The sequence below is a fragment of the Protopterus annectens genome, chromosome 12.part0 (genome assembly GCF_019279795.1).
Source record: "Protopterus annectens isolate FY-2018-M chromosome 12.part0, PAN1.0, whole genome shotgun sequence".
NCBI lineage: Eukaryota > Metazoa > Chordata > Ceratodontiformes > Protopteridae > Protopterus > Protopterus annectens.
In genome coordinates, this window is record NC_056746.1 from 645,547,762 (window position 1) to 645,561,123 (window position 13,362).

General features: G+C 35.2%; 1 protein-coding gene across 1 annotated transcript in view; it reads right to left on the minus strand.

Moving 5' to 3' along the window:
• LOC122816204 (vomeronasal type-2 receptor 26-like) overlaps positions 1–13,362 on the minus strand; it is a 189,823-nt gene that overhangs the window by 139,758 nt on the left and 36,703 nt on the right. Inside the window, exon 2 of the mRNA XM_044088952.1 lies at positions 5,881–6,004. Coding sequence (XP_043944887.1) covers positions 5,881–6,004 — 124 coding nt within the window. The remainder of the gene's footprint in view (positions 1–5,880; positions 6,005–13,362) is intronic.

Below are 13,362 nucleotides of genomic sequence, written 5' to 3' on the forward strand. Positions count from 1 at the left end.
CATGCATACCTTCTAATTGTGTCCCTATTTATGTTACAATCATCAGAATTCAACCAATTACCAAAGAACTAGTAAATGCTGCGGTGGTGGTGATGCGGTACCGTTGTCACCTCACAGTTAGACGTTACTCGTTCGATTCTCAGTTAGAGCGTCTTCCGTGTGGCGACATGCGTGAATGGGCGTTCCTTTGTTGAAGGTTGTGCGTTAGGCCTGGAAAGCCAGTATGTAAAAATCTACTGCCAATCATTAGCGGACCGGAGTTCCGCTGTGGCGACCCCTAACCGGGAAAAGCCAAAAGACACAAACAAACCAAAGAACTAGTAAATATTTTTGAGAGATGTGGGACTGAGATAGTAAAAGCCATTATTAAGGAAAAAGAGAAGGAGATGGATGTGATGTACAGTAATTTGGAACATGTTAACCAGAGCATTATTAATGATTTCTTGTTTCAGTTGATAAATAAAAACTTAGATATAATATATTAGAAAAGACTGAAGGAAAATGTACAATTGTATATAATAGAAAGATGAAAAAAATAGAGACTTAAAAGAGTATAGAGAGCAACCTTGCTATCCCAGACCTAAGAGATATCAGAACTTTAATGACCCAGACAAAAGAGAAGGAAGGGATTACATTAATTATGAAGAGCAGCATCAAAATGAAGGATATGATATGAGAAGACCTACGTACGATCTACACGACCCTTTAGAATTCCCTCCTCTCTGAAGGTCGGAGAGATTAAAAAACAGGGAACCCACACATTACAACTACAACAGAGGGAAGGGAAACAACAAGAACAATCAATGGAACAGATAAATGGGAGTTTTGTAGGACAGAATAACATTATAAAATAAGATTTTAAATATACTTTTAATGGTTACCATATTTTTAATTATAGTAGTATTTTAATAAATGAAACACATTTTAAACTATTTTCTAAATGTTTTAAATTTATTCCCTGAAGAAAAGCTGATATAAATAAACATTTAATTGATTTAAAATTATTTGTAAGAAAAAAGAATTTGGAGTTATTATTTCAAGGACAAAAGAACTTTAGTTACTGATAATGCACTTAACAAGAAAAGTAATTTTAATCCACCTCTACATCCACAACTGAAAAACTTTGAAGCCTTGGTTGAGAAAGAGCTAAGACTAGGTATAGAACAAAATAAGGTGATCCTTAATTTGTCCAGAGAAGAGAAACTACTATTAAATGAACTTAGGAACAACAAATTTCTAAGAATAATGAGACCTGATAAAGGTGGTGGTACAGTTTTTATGGACAGCAAAACATATGAGGCAAAGATGATGCAAATATTGTATGATGATACTAAGTATACAAGAGTTTCATTAAACTAAATTAACATTGCTAATAAAAAATTTATATAACATTAAACAATTTATTGTTGGAGGGAATATTGACTTTTAAGCATTTAACTATCTTTATACAGAAAAGCCAAGAGTTCCCTCTATATTTGGAATTCCTAAGGTACATAAAAACTATTGGATTCTCCTCTAAGACCTGTTGTGCTTCGGAAGGATCTAGTACTGCCTCTTTAGCAAAGCGTCTTGATTTTAAATTAAAAGAAATGTCTTTGATGGGTGGTAATGTGCTTAATGATTCATATGACATGTTGAAAAGTATTAAATCAAATGTATTTAATGATAGAATTATTTTTATTACTATTGATATAGTAGATTTATTCACCTGAATACCACATGAAGGAGGAATGTGTTGGTTTGAGGAGGCTCTGGTAAAATATGGGAAATTTACCGATAATGAATTTTGTATGATTTTAACATTAATGGATTGGTTCTAAGGAATAATTTTATTTTCTACGAAGGTGAATTCTTCCTGCAACTTCAGGGTGTGGCAATGGGGGACAGATGTGCCCCTATATATGCCAACATTATTCTGTCCCATTGGGAGGAAAAATTTATATTCAGGTCAGAGTTTGCAAATTGTTGGAATTTTTACAAACATTACCTGCATGATTTTTGTCTAGTTTAGTTGGACATGGAGGAAAGGCTTTTATAAATTTTTAACTATATCTCCAGGACTACTGGACTACTTCCTTTTTAAAATTTACTTCCAAATGAACTACTTAGACATCACTATAAGAAAGGACAATGGTAGTTTTATTTTAATAGTTTATAGAAAGGATACATTTTCAAACTCATATCTGTTTTACACCAGTACCCACCCATTGTATCAGAAAAGGGGTATAGTAAAGGGACAATTTGTGTGAGGCAGTAGAATGACCTTAAAAGATAGTGATTTTATAAAGGAATGTGAATTTCTGACTTGTTTATTTAACAAAAGGTGTTATCCTGATACTTTAATAAAAGAAAGTTATGGAAGGTAGAAAAGGTAGATTTTCACCTATCCTAGAGAATGAGAACTTGCCCACTATGGGTAAAAGAGAGGGATTAAATATTAAGAAAATGATTTTGAAGATGCTTTTGTTGCAGATTACAATGGTGATGCAGCTATGATAAGGGACATTATAAAGAGAGAGAGTGGGATAGATTTAATAACCTCTTAGAATTGGAGGTTATTAAAAAAAAGTTTATTTATAAAAAGGTCTGAATATTAAGAATATATTAGAAAGAAACAACAGTGGTAAAATATTATATAAGGAAGGTAAGGTGGGCATCCATAAATGTGGTAGTTGTCCACAGTGTTCTTTTGTACATAAAGGAGAAAATATATATCTGCCTTATAGAGACAAGCTGATTAACAGTAGAAGTTTTGCAAACTGTAATATGAGTGAAGTGGTTTACATAGCATTGTGTGACAAATATTTTTCTTTTTATGTAGGAAAAACTGAAAGAAAACTGAGGACCAGAATATATGAACATGATTAGAATATAAGGAACAAAAGTGTTAATACAGTGGTATGTCAAGATGCTACTAGAAGTAGTACCAAAAGAATTAAGAATTAAGAAGGGGCTATAGGAGACAAGACTAGAATATAGGGAGCTATACTGGCAAATAATATTGGAGGCTACAAAACTACCTGGGCTTAATGAAGCAGTCTCCCTGGCCCTTGTCGTAACACTAAGAGCAACAAAATTGTAAACTATCCGTACTTTGACCACTAGATGGCATAATAAGACAACGAGGCTGAGATGAGACTAGTTATTTTTTTAAAATTGTTTATTTTAATAAATATTTACGGTTTTGTAGTAAGTTTATTTATTGAAGGTTTTAAGGACTATTCATTACACATAATAAATTATTTAAGGCAGTTCTATTTTTAATACACATGCTTTATGTACATATTTAGATTTGGGGTTTTTTTTGTTTTATTTGTAGTCTTTTAACAATTTTTAATTGAATTATTGGTTTAACTCTGTAACTGGTTGAACTCTGATGATTATAACATAAATACTGGCACAATGAGAAGGTATGAATGCATCTGAGGAAGTCTTAACTTTGACAAAAACGTAGTATGCTGTGTGAGCGTTTATGTGTACATATTTTCTGTTTTGCCATTTTTCATTGTGAATTGATTTAAGACTTTTTGCTCAAGACAGTGTTGGTGGACTTCTATAGTGCTCTTTCATTCATTTTGACAGTAACAAATTTACTGTACACAGTATCTTGAAGTTAGTCTAATGAATGACAACAGCAGCAATGCTCTGATATAAGATTCTGTCTTAGAAAAGACTTGGACACTGCAGGACAAATCTCCTCGGATAGTACAACCTATAATTTCAGCAATAATAAGAAATGCAATCCAGGAACTGTGCATGCTACAGGCAGAAAGCAAAAAGCAGTTCATCTGCTTGGATAATGTCAGGAATAAAAAGAATGCTTATTGTTTTCAACAACATTTAATCAGACAGCAGTAGAAATGGCAGACAAGGGTAAAAACAACTCCAGAACTGAACAGATATAGGACCACACTGGAAAACATCCAGTTCCACTTTCAGTTTCTCTAACTTTGATTCCTCTCATTTGAAAGGAGTGGTTCATATATAACTTAAAACCATGGCCCAGTAAACAAATGAGCCGCAGACAGAAAGCACAAAGCACAGCATAAAAACTGTTAAACATAAGTCCATTCAGAAGAAACGAAAAAAAAATGCAGTTTCAAAATGTTAATGATATAGCTAAATTGCAGGCAGTGATAGTCACATGTGTGTTGCCTTGGTCATTCTGTAGTATTTAGGCAAATAAAAGGATCACTTTTGGCTAGTAAAAGATGTGTGTCCAATTTTGTGATGTTCAGAAGAGTACTGGAGGCTACAATTAAAGAAGGGCAGAAGTGCTCCATAATAACTGAGCACTTATACTTGGCTTCATTCTGTTTTGTTGATTTTGGCACACTTACATTTAAGTGGATTTAGTACACCTCTTAATATCCTCTTTAGGTCTACATTCCATCTATCTCTATATATCCATAATTTGGACCTGAGGGAGGCACTTTTAAGTCAGATCTCAGAAAATTATCTTTAGGTTCAAACAGTGGTGTAGCTATAGTTTGTGCCACCTGGGGCTGTCTTTGAGTTTGCTTCCCCTCCCCCTCACAAAATCATTGTCAAATGGGGTCCCCCCATACACAACCCCCCCACTGCTATTCTAGTGTCCCATTACTTGGCTATTTCTCCCTATTTACCATAAACACTGTAATGTGCATACTGCTTAATGCTTTACTTCTATGATGATTATTTAGATTTCATTTAAAACTTTTATTTTAAATTTATAGCACAAACACTGATAGACATTTGCTAAACAAAGCAATGCAGCCTCACAATGAAAACGGACTTAGCATTAAAACTTCTCTGCCCTTGAAACTCACATTCATTGAAACAGCATTGAAACCCACATTCAAAGAAAATGCATCTGGCCAGTGGTTGGTAAAGTTTACCTTTGTTTTTTTTTTTCAAATCATAGGCCCCTTGCACACATATTTAGGACCATGCAAACATACATGTGTTCTTTAATTCACCTTTCTGATTGTATCAAATCATATTCCTTGTACAATACAGCCCACTTGTTAGAGTATGTTTTAAATTTATTGTTTTGAAGGAGCTATACACACACACTCTTGAACGGCAGCAGCAAGAAACAGATACACACACCACTCTTGAATGGCAGCAAGAAGCAGCTACACACACCACTCTTGAATGGCAGTATAATTCTGGCAGCAAAATTCTGTACTGTAAAAACACACACAATTGAATAGCAACAATAAGAAACAGCTCCCATACTTGAAACAAGAATAATTCCAGCAGCACAAATGAACAGCAGCAATATGAAGCAGCATTATTTGAAGCAGGAATAATTCTGGCAGCAAAATGCTGTACTGTAAAATTTAAAATTGTGCATGGGCAGATAGGAAGGACAGGAAGTCTGTGCAACAATGCATGCACACACATATAGACATGATGTGAGTAGACCTGCTATGGGACCATTCTTAATGACGAATGATGCCCTTTAAAAAACATTTTAGTTAATTAAACTATTAAAGTAAATGTTGAGAGTCACAAAAGTGCCACCCGGGGGGGGGGGCCCTCTCATCCCAACCCCCCCCCCCAGCTACGCCACTGGGTTCAAACTGAGGAAGGTATCATTAAATCTAATGTAACACAGGTGTCTTTTCTATACATGTAATATTCTTGTATATTTGAGTCTTGCTTTGATAAATACCGAATACATAGTGAAACTATGCATTCAGTTTACATTTTTGATTTTTAGAAGAATATTGTATCCAAAGGGCAACTCATATTTAAAAACATCATGGAAACCATGTCAGCTATATTAGGTGGTAGTTTAAGGCCAAATATAATATAGTAAAGCTTTTTCAATATACATTCCAATACATCACATCATAAATTATCAAAGGCTACTGATTTTGAGTAATAACTCACCACTTTTGTTTGTAAACCACCCATCTGCACAGGGAACACAGTCAAAGCAACAGCTAGGCTTTCCTTTCTGCATTATTTGTTTGTATCCTGGTTGACAACTCTTACTGCAGATTGATACAGGAATCTGAAATACAGTGTAGGTATCACTGATATGACTTCTTCTGTAAATGCAAAGAAAGGCACTAGATGCATTTCTGTTATTATGTTATGTATGCCTATTCTTTCTTGTTCTCCATGGTTTTAACCAAAAGTACTATACAACACACAAATTTCTAAGGTCATTGTAACTGTGCCTCCATTCTCAGTGTTGGATAAAGCTTTTTCTCATTGTGCACCCTTTCTGCTACAACTAAGGAAATGGTTTTGGCAAGTCATGAAACATATATACACTGATAAAGCCACTGTAGATGTGAATGAGCCTTTGATACATGATTTGGGAGCTCCATCATAGAAAGTTTCTATCCCGACCTAAAAGACAAAGGTATATAATTAGCTTTTAATATAATGTCCATGCTTATTGATCTTTTATATATGTTCCTATGGGTACATAGCAACACAGGAACAATAATAAGCAAGTAATCACAAGGATCATGAGACCTAGCCATATACACTTTTAAATAGACAACTTTAAGTCATTCAAGCCTAAAGTGCCTTTTTGTATACTTCAAGTCAACACCCATAGTTCCTCAACAAGTTTTAAGAGTTAGCAAGTAAATGAAAAAGATTATTGAATATTATGAGGCTTTTTCTAGCAAATACATGTATGCTTAGTAGCAATTCTGCAGCTGGTCTTCATGTTTCCATGGAAACAATCTGAGAAAGAGAAACTGCCTGCCTGATTCTCATGTCTCCATGGAGACAATCTGATAAAGAGAAACTGGCTACAGTCTGGTGGAGAGTGATTGACTGAAGAAAAAAAAACTGAGAATAGAAATTTGCTAGAAGATAAAGTTCTCTGAAAGCGTTCAGGTGTTTTCCCATCTGGGAGAACCATAAAGAAAATACAAAACCAATTAGCACTTAGTAGAAGCACAGGCTGCACCATGCATCTTAGCATGTTTAACCTTTCTTTTATTTTAATTCATGTCTGTGAGTATGGTTGTCAGTGTGGGACATTTGTTCCTATTAAGTATGTAAAACCTAAGTATTTGAATATGTACATACTTTGTGTGTTAGTATTAAGTTAATAGGTTTTAGGGGGTTATCGGGGGTCTGTTTTTTTTTTTTGAGGGCTTTCAATAAAACAAAAAAATTTGTAAGATGTGACATAGACTCAAATAGATATGACAAGAAACAATGTTATAAAAGTTCGGCCTGTCAAGCAGTGCATGCATGTAACACAAAAGCTGGAACTAGACATTTAAGAAAAAAGTGTCATACATAAATGGTGAGAATAATAACTTGTTAATGCAATGATGCTTTCTTTAATACCTTTAAATGTCAATGGTCTCACAGATAAATACAAAAAAGAAAGAGTAGTGAACTATATTAAAAAGTGTAGAGTGCAAATAGCTATGTTACAGGAGACACACTTGGACAGAACTGAACATATGAATTTGATAACGAAAGGTTTTCAGGATGGTTATTCAGTGGAATTCCTGGGACAAGGGAAAAGAGGAGTACCTATATTCATTGCAAGATGAGCTACAATAGTGATAGAAGAGGATGAAAAGGATAATAATGGCAGATTTGTAGTGCTAAGGGGCTACTGGCAAGGGAGGAGTATTACACTGGTGTGTACTTATATTCTATCTAAAACTACTATAATGAAGCTTAAGAAAATTATGGGAGAAGAAATAAGCTTTCAGCTAGGAATATTGCTTATAGGTGGGGAATGGAATGTGATTTGCAACACTGAAGATGAGTCTGGGGCCCCAGAAGGGAAAGTATAACAAAGGAGGGTAGATTTTTGAAGAAATTTATGAAAATATTTTGCATGGAAGATGTGAATTCAGTAATAGGAATTTGGAGTGAATTTACATATTATTCCCCAAGATAAAAAAATAAATAAATAACTGGGCTAGGCTAGACAGAATTTACATTTCACAAGAACATGTGCATTTAAATGAAGGTCTTGATTCACACCCAATAACTACTTCAGATCATGTGCCAATAATAACCAAAATAAAAACACAGGGTAATGAAATAAAAATGAGACACTGGCACAGTGGGTAATGAAGATTATTCAGGAGTTATTAGAGAGGATAGAAATTTCTTCTGAAAATATAGCCAGGGAGTGGGATAAAATTAAGGTGGAGTTTAAAAATAGGGTGAAAGTAAAAGTAAGGTTAATATGGTTAAGAAGTAACAAGAATTATTTAGAGGGACTGACAAATGTTAAAGTATTGCAGAATAGGGGTGATCTCACAGAAGAAGAAGAGGATCAACTGCAGAATGCTATGCAGAAAATAAGAGATTATCTCAATAACATGCATGAGTTTAGAAAAACTGCTGTTAAGCAACTGTTTTTTTTTGATAATAGCAGTAGAGCACAAAAACTTTCAGCACAATGACTCAGGCAACAGAAAGTAGAAAGGGCTGTCACCAAGCTTAGGGAACCTAAAACAAGGAAGGTGACAGCAGAGGTATTAGAAATATTTTGGAAATTCTGTGAAGGTCTGTATAAAGAGGAGAAATATGGAAATCAAGAAAAGATACAGATGTAAATGTTTACGGAAGAATTAAATATGCCAAGGTTAGAGGTAGATGAAGCCCAATTACTAATGGTTAGTATAGGAGGAGATGAGATAACAATTGTGATGTATAATCAATCTATAGGAAAGTCCCCAGAAATAGATGATATTCCTGTGGAAGTTTGGAAGCTATTAAGGGAAAATTGATAAAGATCTGGAAGGTTTTGTTTAACAGTATTTTAAAAGGAGAAGTACCAACAACCTGGAAGAAAGCAGTAGTAGCTGTAATACCTAAAGAGGGTAAAAATCCATCACAGCCAGCTTCATACAAACCTATTTCAATATTAAACCATGATTATAAAGTGTTTGTTTCTATAATCACTAAAAAAATGACAAAAGTAATGCTAAAATTGATAGATCAAAGTGAAAGTCAACTTTATTGTCATTCAGAAATCACACAAGTGCAAAAACTGAATGAAATTCTGTGTCCCCAGACTCAATGTGCAGGCAACATATTGACTATTTTCACAGACATTTACACATGTAAGGCCTTGCTATTACATCACAGACATGCAGGTAGACAGACTAATATTGCACATAATTAGAAACCCATTTTAACACATTTTGAACTGAACACTTACATGAGACTTTAGTATTGCACAGGTACTTGGTTAAGACATTGCATTGATCCTTGCACAGAAAGAGACATTTGAATGTTGCACTATGAACATTAGAGTATTGCACTATGGACCTTAGAGTATTGCACTATGGTTAATTTATGAATTTGCATGTTTTGCACTGAAATAAGAAATATATTACTGCATTGCTAGTGCCCTAGATGGCCTAGAAGTTACAGTTATGGTGAATATTGCACTAAGTATTAGGTGAGACTGCTAACTAGGTTCTTGCACAATTTGAGACAGTTTCTACTGACCCAGTTGGACATCATGGAGTGTAGTGGTTATTAGAGTTCAGCAGCCTGATGACATTAGGGAAGAAGCTGTTCCTGAATCTCATAGTTCTGCAACATATGCTTCGGAAGCACTTTCCGGATGAAAGATGCAGGAACACTCTGTAAGCAGAGTGAGTGCAGACTTTAATTATCCTTCTGGCCCTGCTGAGACATCTGGAAAAGTACAAGTGGATAGGTGATAAGTTGGTCTTAACAATCCTCTTGGCTGTCTTCACCACTCTCTGGAGGGATTTGCACTCAGAGTTAGAGCAGCTTCCATACCATACTACGAGGTTGTTCATCAGGATGCTTTCTATTGTACCTCTGTAGAAGGTAGTGAGAACTGTAAATGGGAGCTTCACTCTCCTCAGCCTTCTTAAAGAGTGCAATCTCTGGTGTGCTTTCTTGACTATGGCATTTGTATTTGTGTCCCAAAACAAGTCCTCATCGATGCGCACTCCCAGAAACTTTGTGCTTCTCACTCTTTCAACTGTTTCCCCATTGATGGTGAGGGGAGAATGTTCCTTGTGATTTTTCATGAAGTCCACAATTATCTCTTTTGTCTTGTTCACATTTAGTGCTAGGTTGTTATTTCCACACCAGGTAATCAGTTGTTCCACCTCATCTCTATATACCGTTTCATCTTCATTACTGATGAGGCCCACCACCATTGTGTCATCAGCAAACTTGATGATGTGATTTGTATTTTACCTGGCTGTACAATCGTGTGTTAACAGGGTGAACAGCAAGGGATTAGTACACATCCTTGTGGAACTCCAGTGTTAATAGTGATGCTATCTGAGGAGTTATTTCCTATGCACACTTTCTGAGGTCTGTCTCTGAGAAAGTCAAGAATCAAGTTACAAAGTGGAGTGTTGACACTTAGTTGGAGTAGCTTCATTACCAGATGAAGAGGAATGACCGTGTTGAAAGCAGAGCTGAAGTCAATGAATAGTACCCTCGCGTAGGTGTTTTTATTCTCAAGGTGATATGGATTAATGTGGTTTTGTAGAGGGAAGGCAAATATTTGATAACAACAGAACACTGAAGATCCAGAAGGAAGCAGAATGTAAGAAAATACCATTGTTGTTGGTGGGTCTTGATGCAGAGAAAGCATTTGACAGAGTGAGCTGGGACTTTATGAGCAGGGCAATGGAAGCATTTGCATTTTCTAAAAAAAATATAAGGTTGATTAGGAGGATATATGAGGGATCGGAGGAGAAAATTAAAGTGGGTGGGGTTCTTTCTGATAATTTCTGCTTGAATAGAGGAAACAGGCAGGGTGTCTTCCTTCCTCTTTGTTATTTGCATTATATTTAGAACCACTGTCAAAGAAAATAAGAGACTCAGAAATTCAAGGATATAATTGGTATGGTAGTCAAAAAGCTGGCTCTGTTTGCAGATGATATTATTTTATATTTGACAAAATGAGAAAGAGACATTACAGTGTTGTGGAACATTTTGAGACAGTTTCATATCTTTTCGGGATACAACATTAATGAAGCTAAAACAAAGGCAATAGTGGTAAAATATGTGCCCACACACAAACTTGTTCAGCAATATCCGTATTTATGGGGACATGATAAAATGAAGTATCTAAGAATATGGATTAAAAATGATTCTGGTGTGGTAGCTAAGGATATGTGGGAAGCGAATAAACAAAAAATAATACAAAAACTGAGAAAATGGAGGCTGGGTTATATGGATATGGATAGTAAGATACAAGCATTCAAAATATTTTTAGTCCCTTTAGTTTTATACACAAGTCAGGCATATTTTTATCAGCTGTACAGCTGATAAAAATATGCCTGACCTGTATATAAAACTAAAGGGACTAAAAACATTTTGACTGCTTGTATCTTACTATCCATATCCATAAACCAGTGGAGACGTTGTGGATAGCAATTAATAAAGAGCTGAAGGACTTTGTCTGGGAGGGGAAGATGGCAAGAGTCAAGTGGGATAAGCTGATTCTTTCAGTAGAACAGGGTGGATTAGGATTACACAATTTGAAGGGGTATTTCAGAGCTACACAGTTAAGACTCTTGTACATAGCACAAGGAGAAAACTATAATTCAAATTAGAAAGGGATGCTGTTGAAATGGGAGGGACTCAAGAAACAAGGAGAGACTGGGATTTTGGATGCAAGCCTTTATGGAGAATGACAATAGAATATTATATCCATAAAACAGCAGAAAGTATTCTAAGAACTAAGGAAACACGGGAATGCAGAAAGGAGATTCTGCCAATAGGGATGACTGCATTTAGGGATATAGACAGTAGGCAAGAGGGGGCTGGAATTTATTGGAGAAAACTGGCAAAGAAACCAAGGTATTGGGAGCAAATAATCAGAGAGGGAAATATAATAGAATGGGAAGAGGCCAATAATTTATTTGGACTGCAGGTTAGAGATCCCCTTCCCTATCAAAGATTCATATCAGAGTATAGGCAAAGTGAAAAAAATAGGGGGGTCCTAAATGAAAGATCAGTACTGGTAGATTTTTTTAGTAGAATCTAGAACAGAAGCTGCCATTAAAAAGGAATAATTAGTAGAGCATATAAACTATTGCATGATAACTATAAGAATCAGAGAAGGCTAAAAAGAATTGGGAAGAGAGACTGGATAAGCAATTCACAAAGAAACAATGGGAGGATATATGTATGTCTCACAAATATGCAATAAAATCCAGAAGATTTAGAATTTTTGCTTGGAAATGTTTACATAGATATTGTTATACCCAAGTAGACTCTAGAGAATTTGTCCTCAAGTAGACAGCAAATGTTGGAGGTGTAAAGGGAAAGAAAGAGGTACTTGTGAACATATTTTCTGGAGTGCGGTGGGTTGGCAGACTTTAAGGAATCCCTGAGGATACACTGTCGGAGATGCTGGGTGGGTGGGTTGGTGTGATGAGGGAGATGATTTTTCTGAGCTATGATGCAGAATTGGAATTGCTTAGACATGGTAAGGCCTTGCTATGTCTAATTATGGTGGCTGCCAAAAAATCACTTGCTAGAAAATGGAACTCAGAATCTAAACCAACTATATTAGATGTAGTGAATATAGTAAAGGAGATAAAATAACTGGAATTGAGATGCTTAGAAAAGGGTAGGAGCCAACTACATTGGAAAAATGAGAATTGTGGGAATAATACATACAGGGGAGGAATGAGGTTTAAAAGAAGGCAGGATATAAATGAGCTATCTAATGTTTGGCTGAAAATGACTGGGTAGATTATAAGTGATGTATAATGTTTGCAACTGGGAGTGTGTCAGTATGGTTTGTGATGTAAAATGCTTGCAACTAGGATTGTGTCAGTGTAGTTTGTTTTCATTTATATAAATGTATGATTGCTTATATCATAAGTGATGGTTTAATAAAGATGTTTCTTCTTCAAAATAAGAGACAGGAATTGAATAATCTATGTAATGTAGCTTAGGTTATATGATATAAAGCAATATGTGTGAAAGTACAATGTTTGTTAATGTTAATTTGTTAATACAGTTTGATTACTTTTGTATAAATGTAAATCTGCGTATGTCATAAGTGATAATTCAATAAAGGTGTTAAAAAAAAAAAACATCCATAGCTCCTTATGGCTTTGAGTCCTTTCTTGGGTCTCACTTTTTAATTAAGTGACTTACCAGTTTATAATAGGCATGATTAGAAAGAACAAGGATTCATTAAGTAAACGACAGAAAGATTGTTAATCTAGGATGTCCCGCAGTAGAAAAGGCTTGATTATCTTATACTTTTTAAGTTGATTTTTCAGAAAATGCTCTTGAATACAAGGATGTACGTAGGCTGTAAGAGGTACAACACTCCCCACCACATAGGTGTTAATGAGTTAAAAGTTCTTGCCACCCTTTACAAGTACTTAACAGTGCCCACCTCCCAAA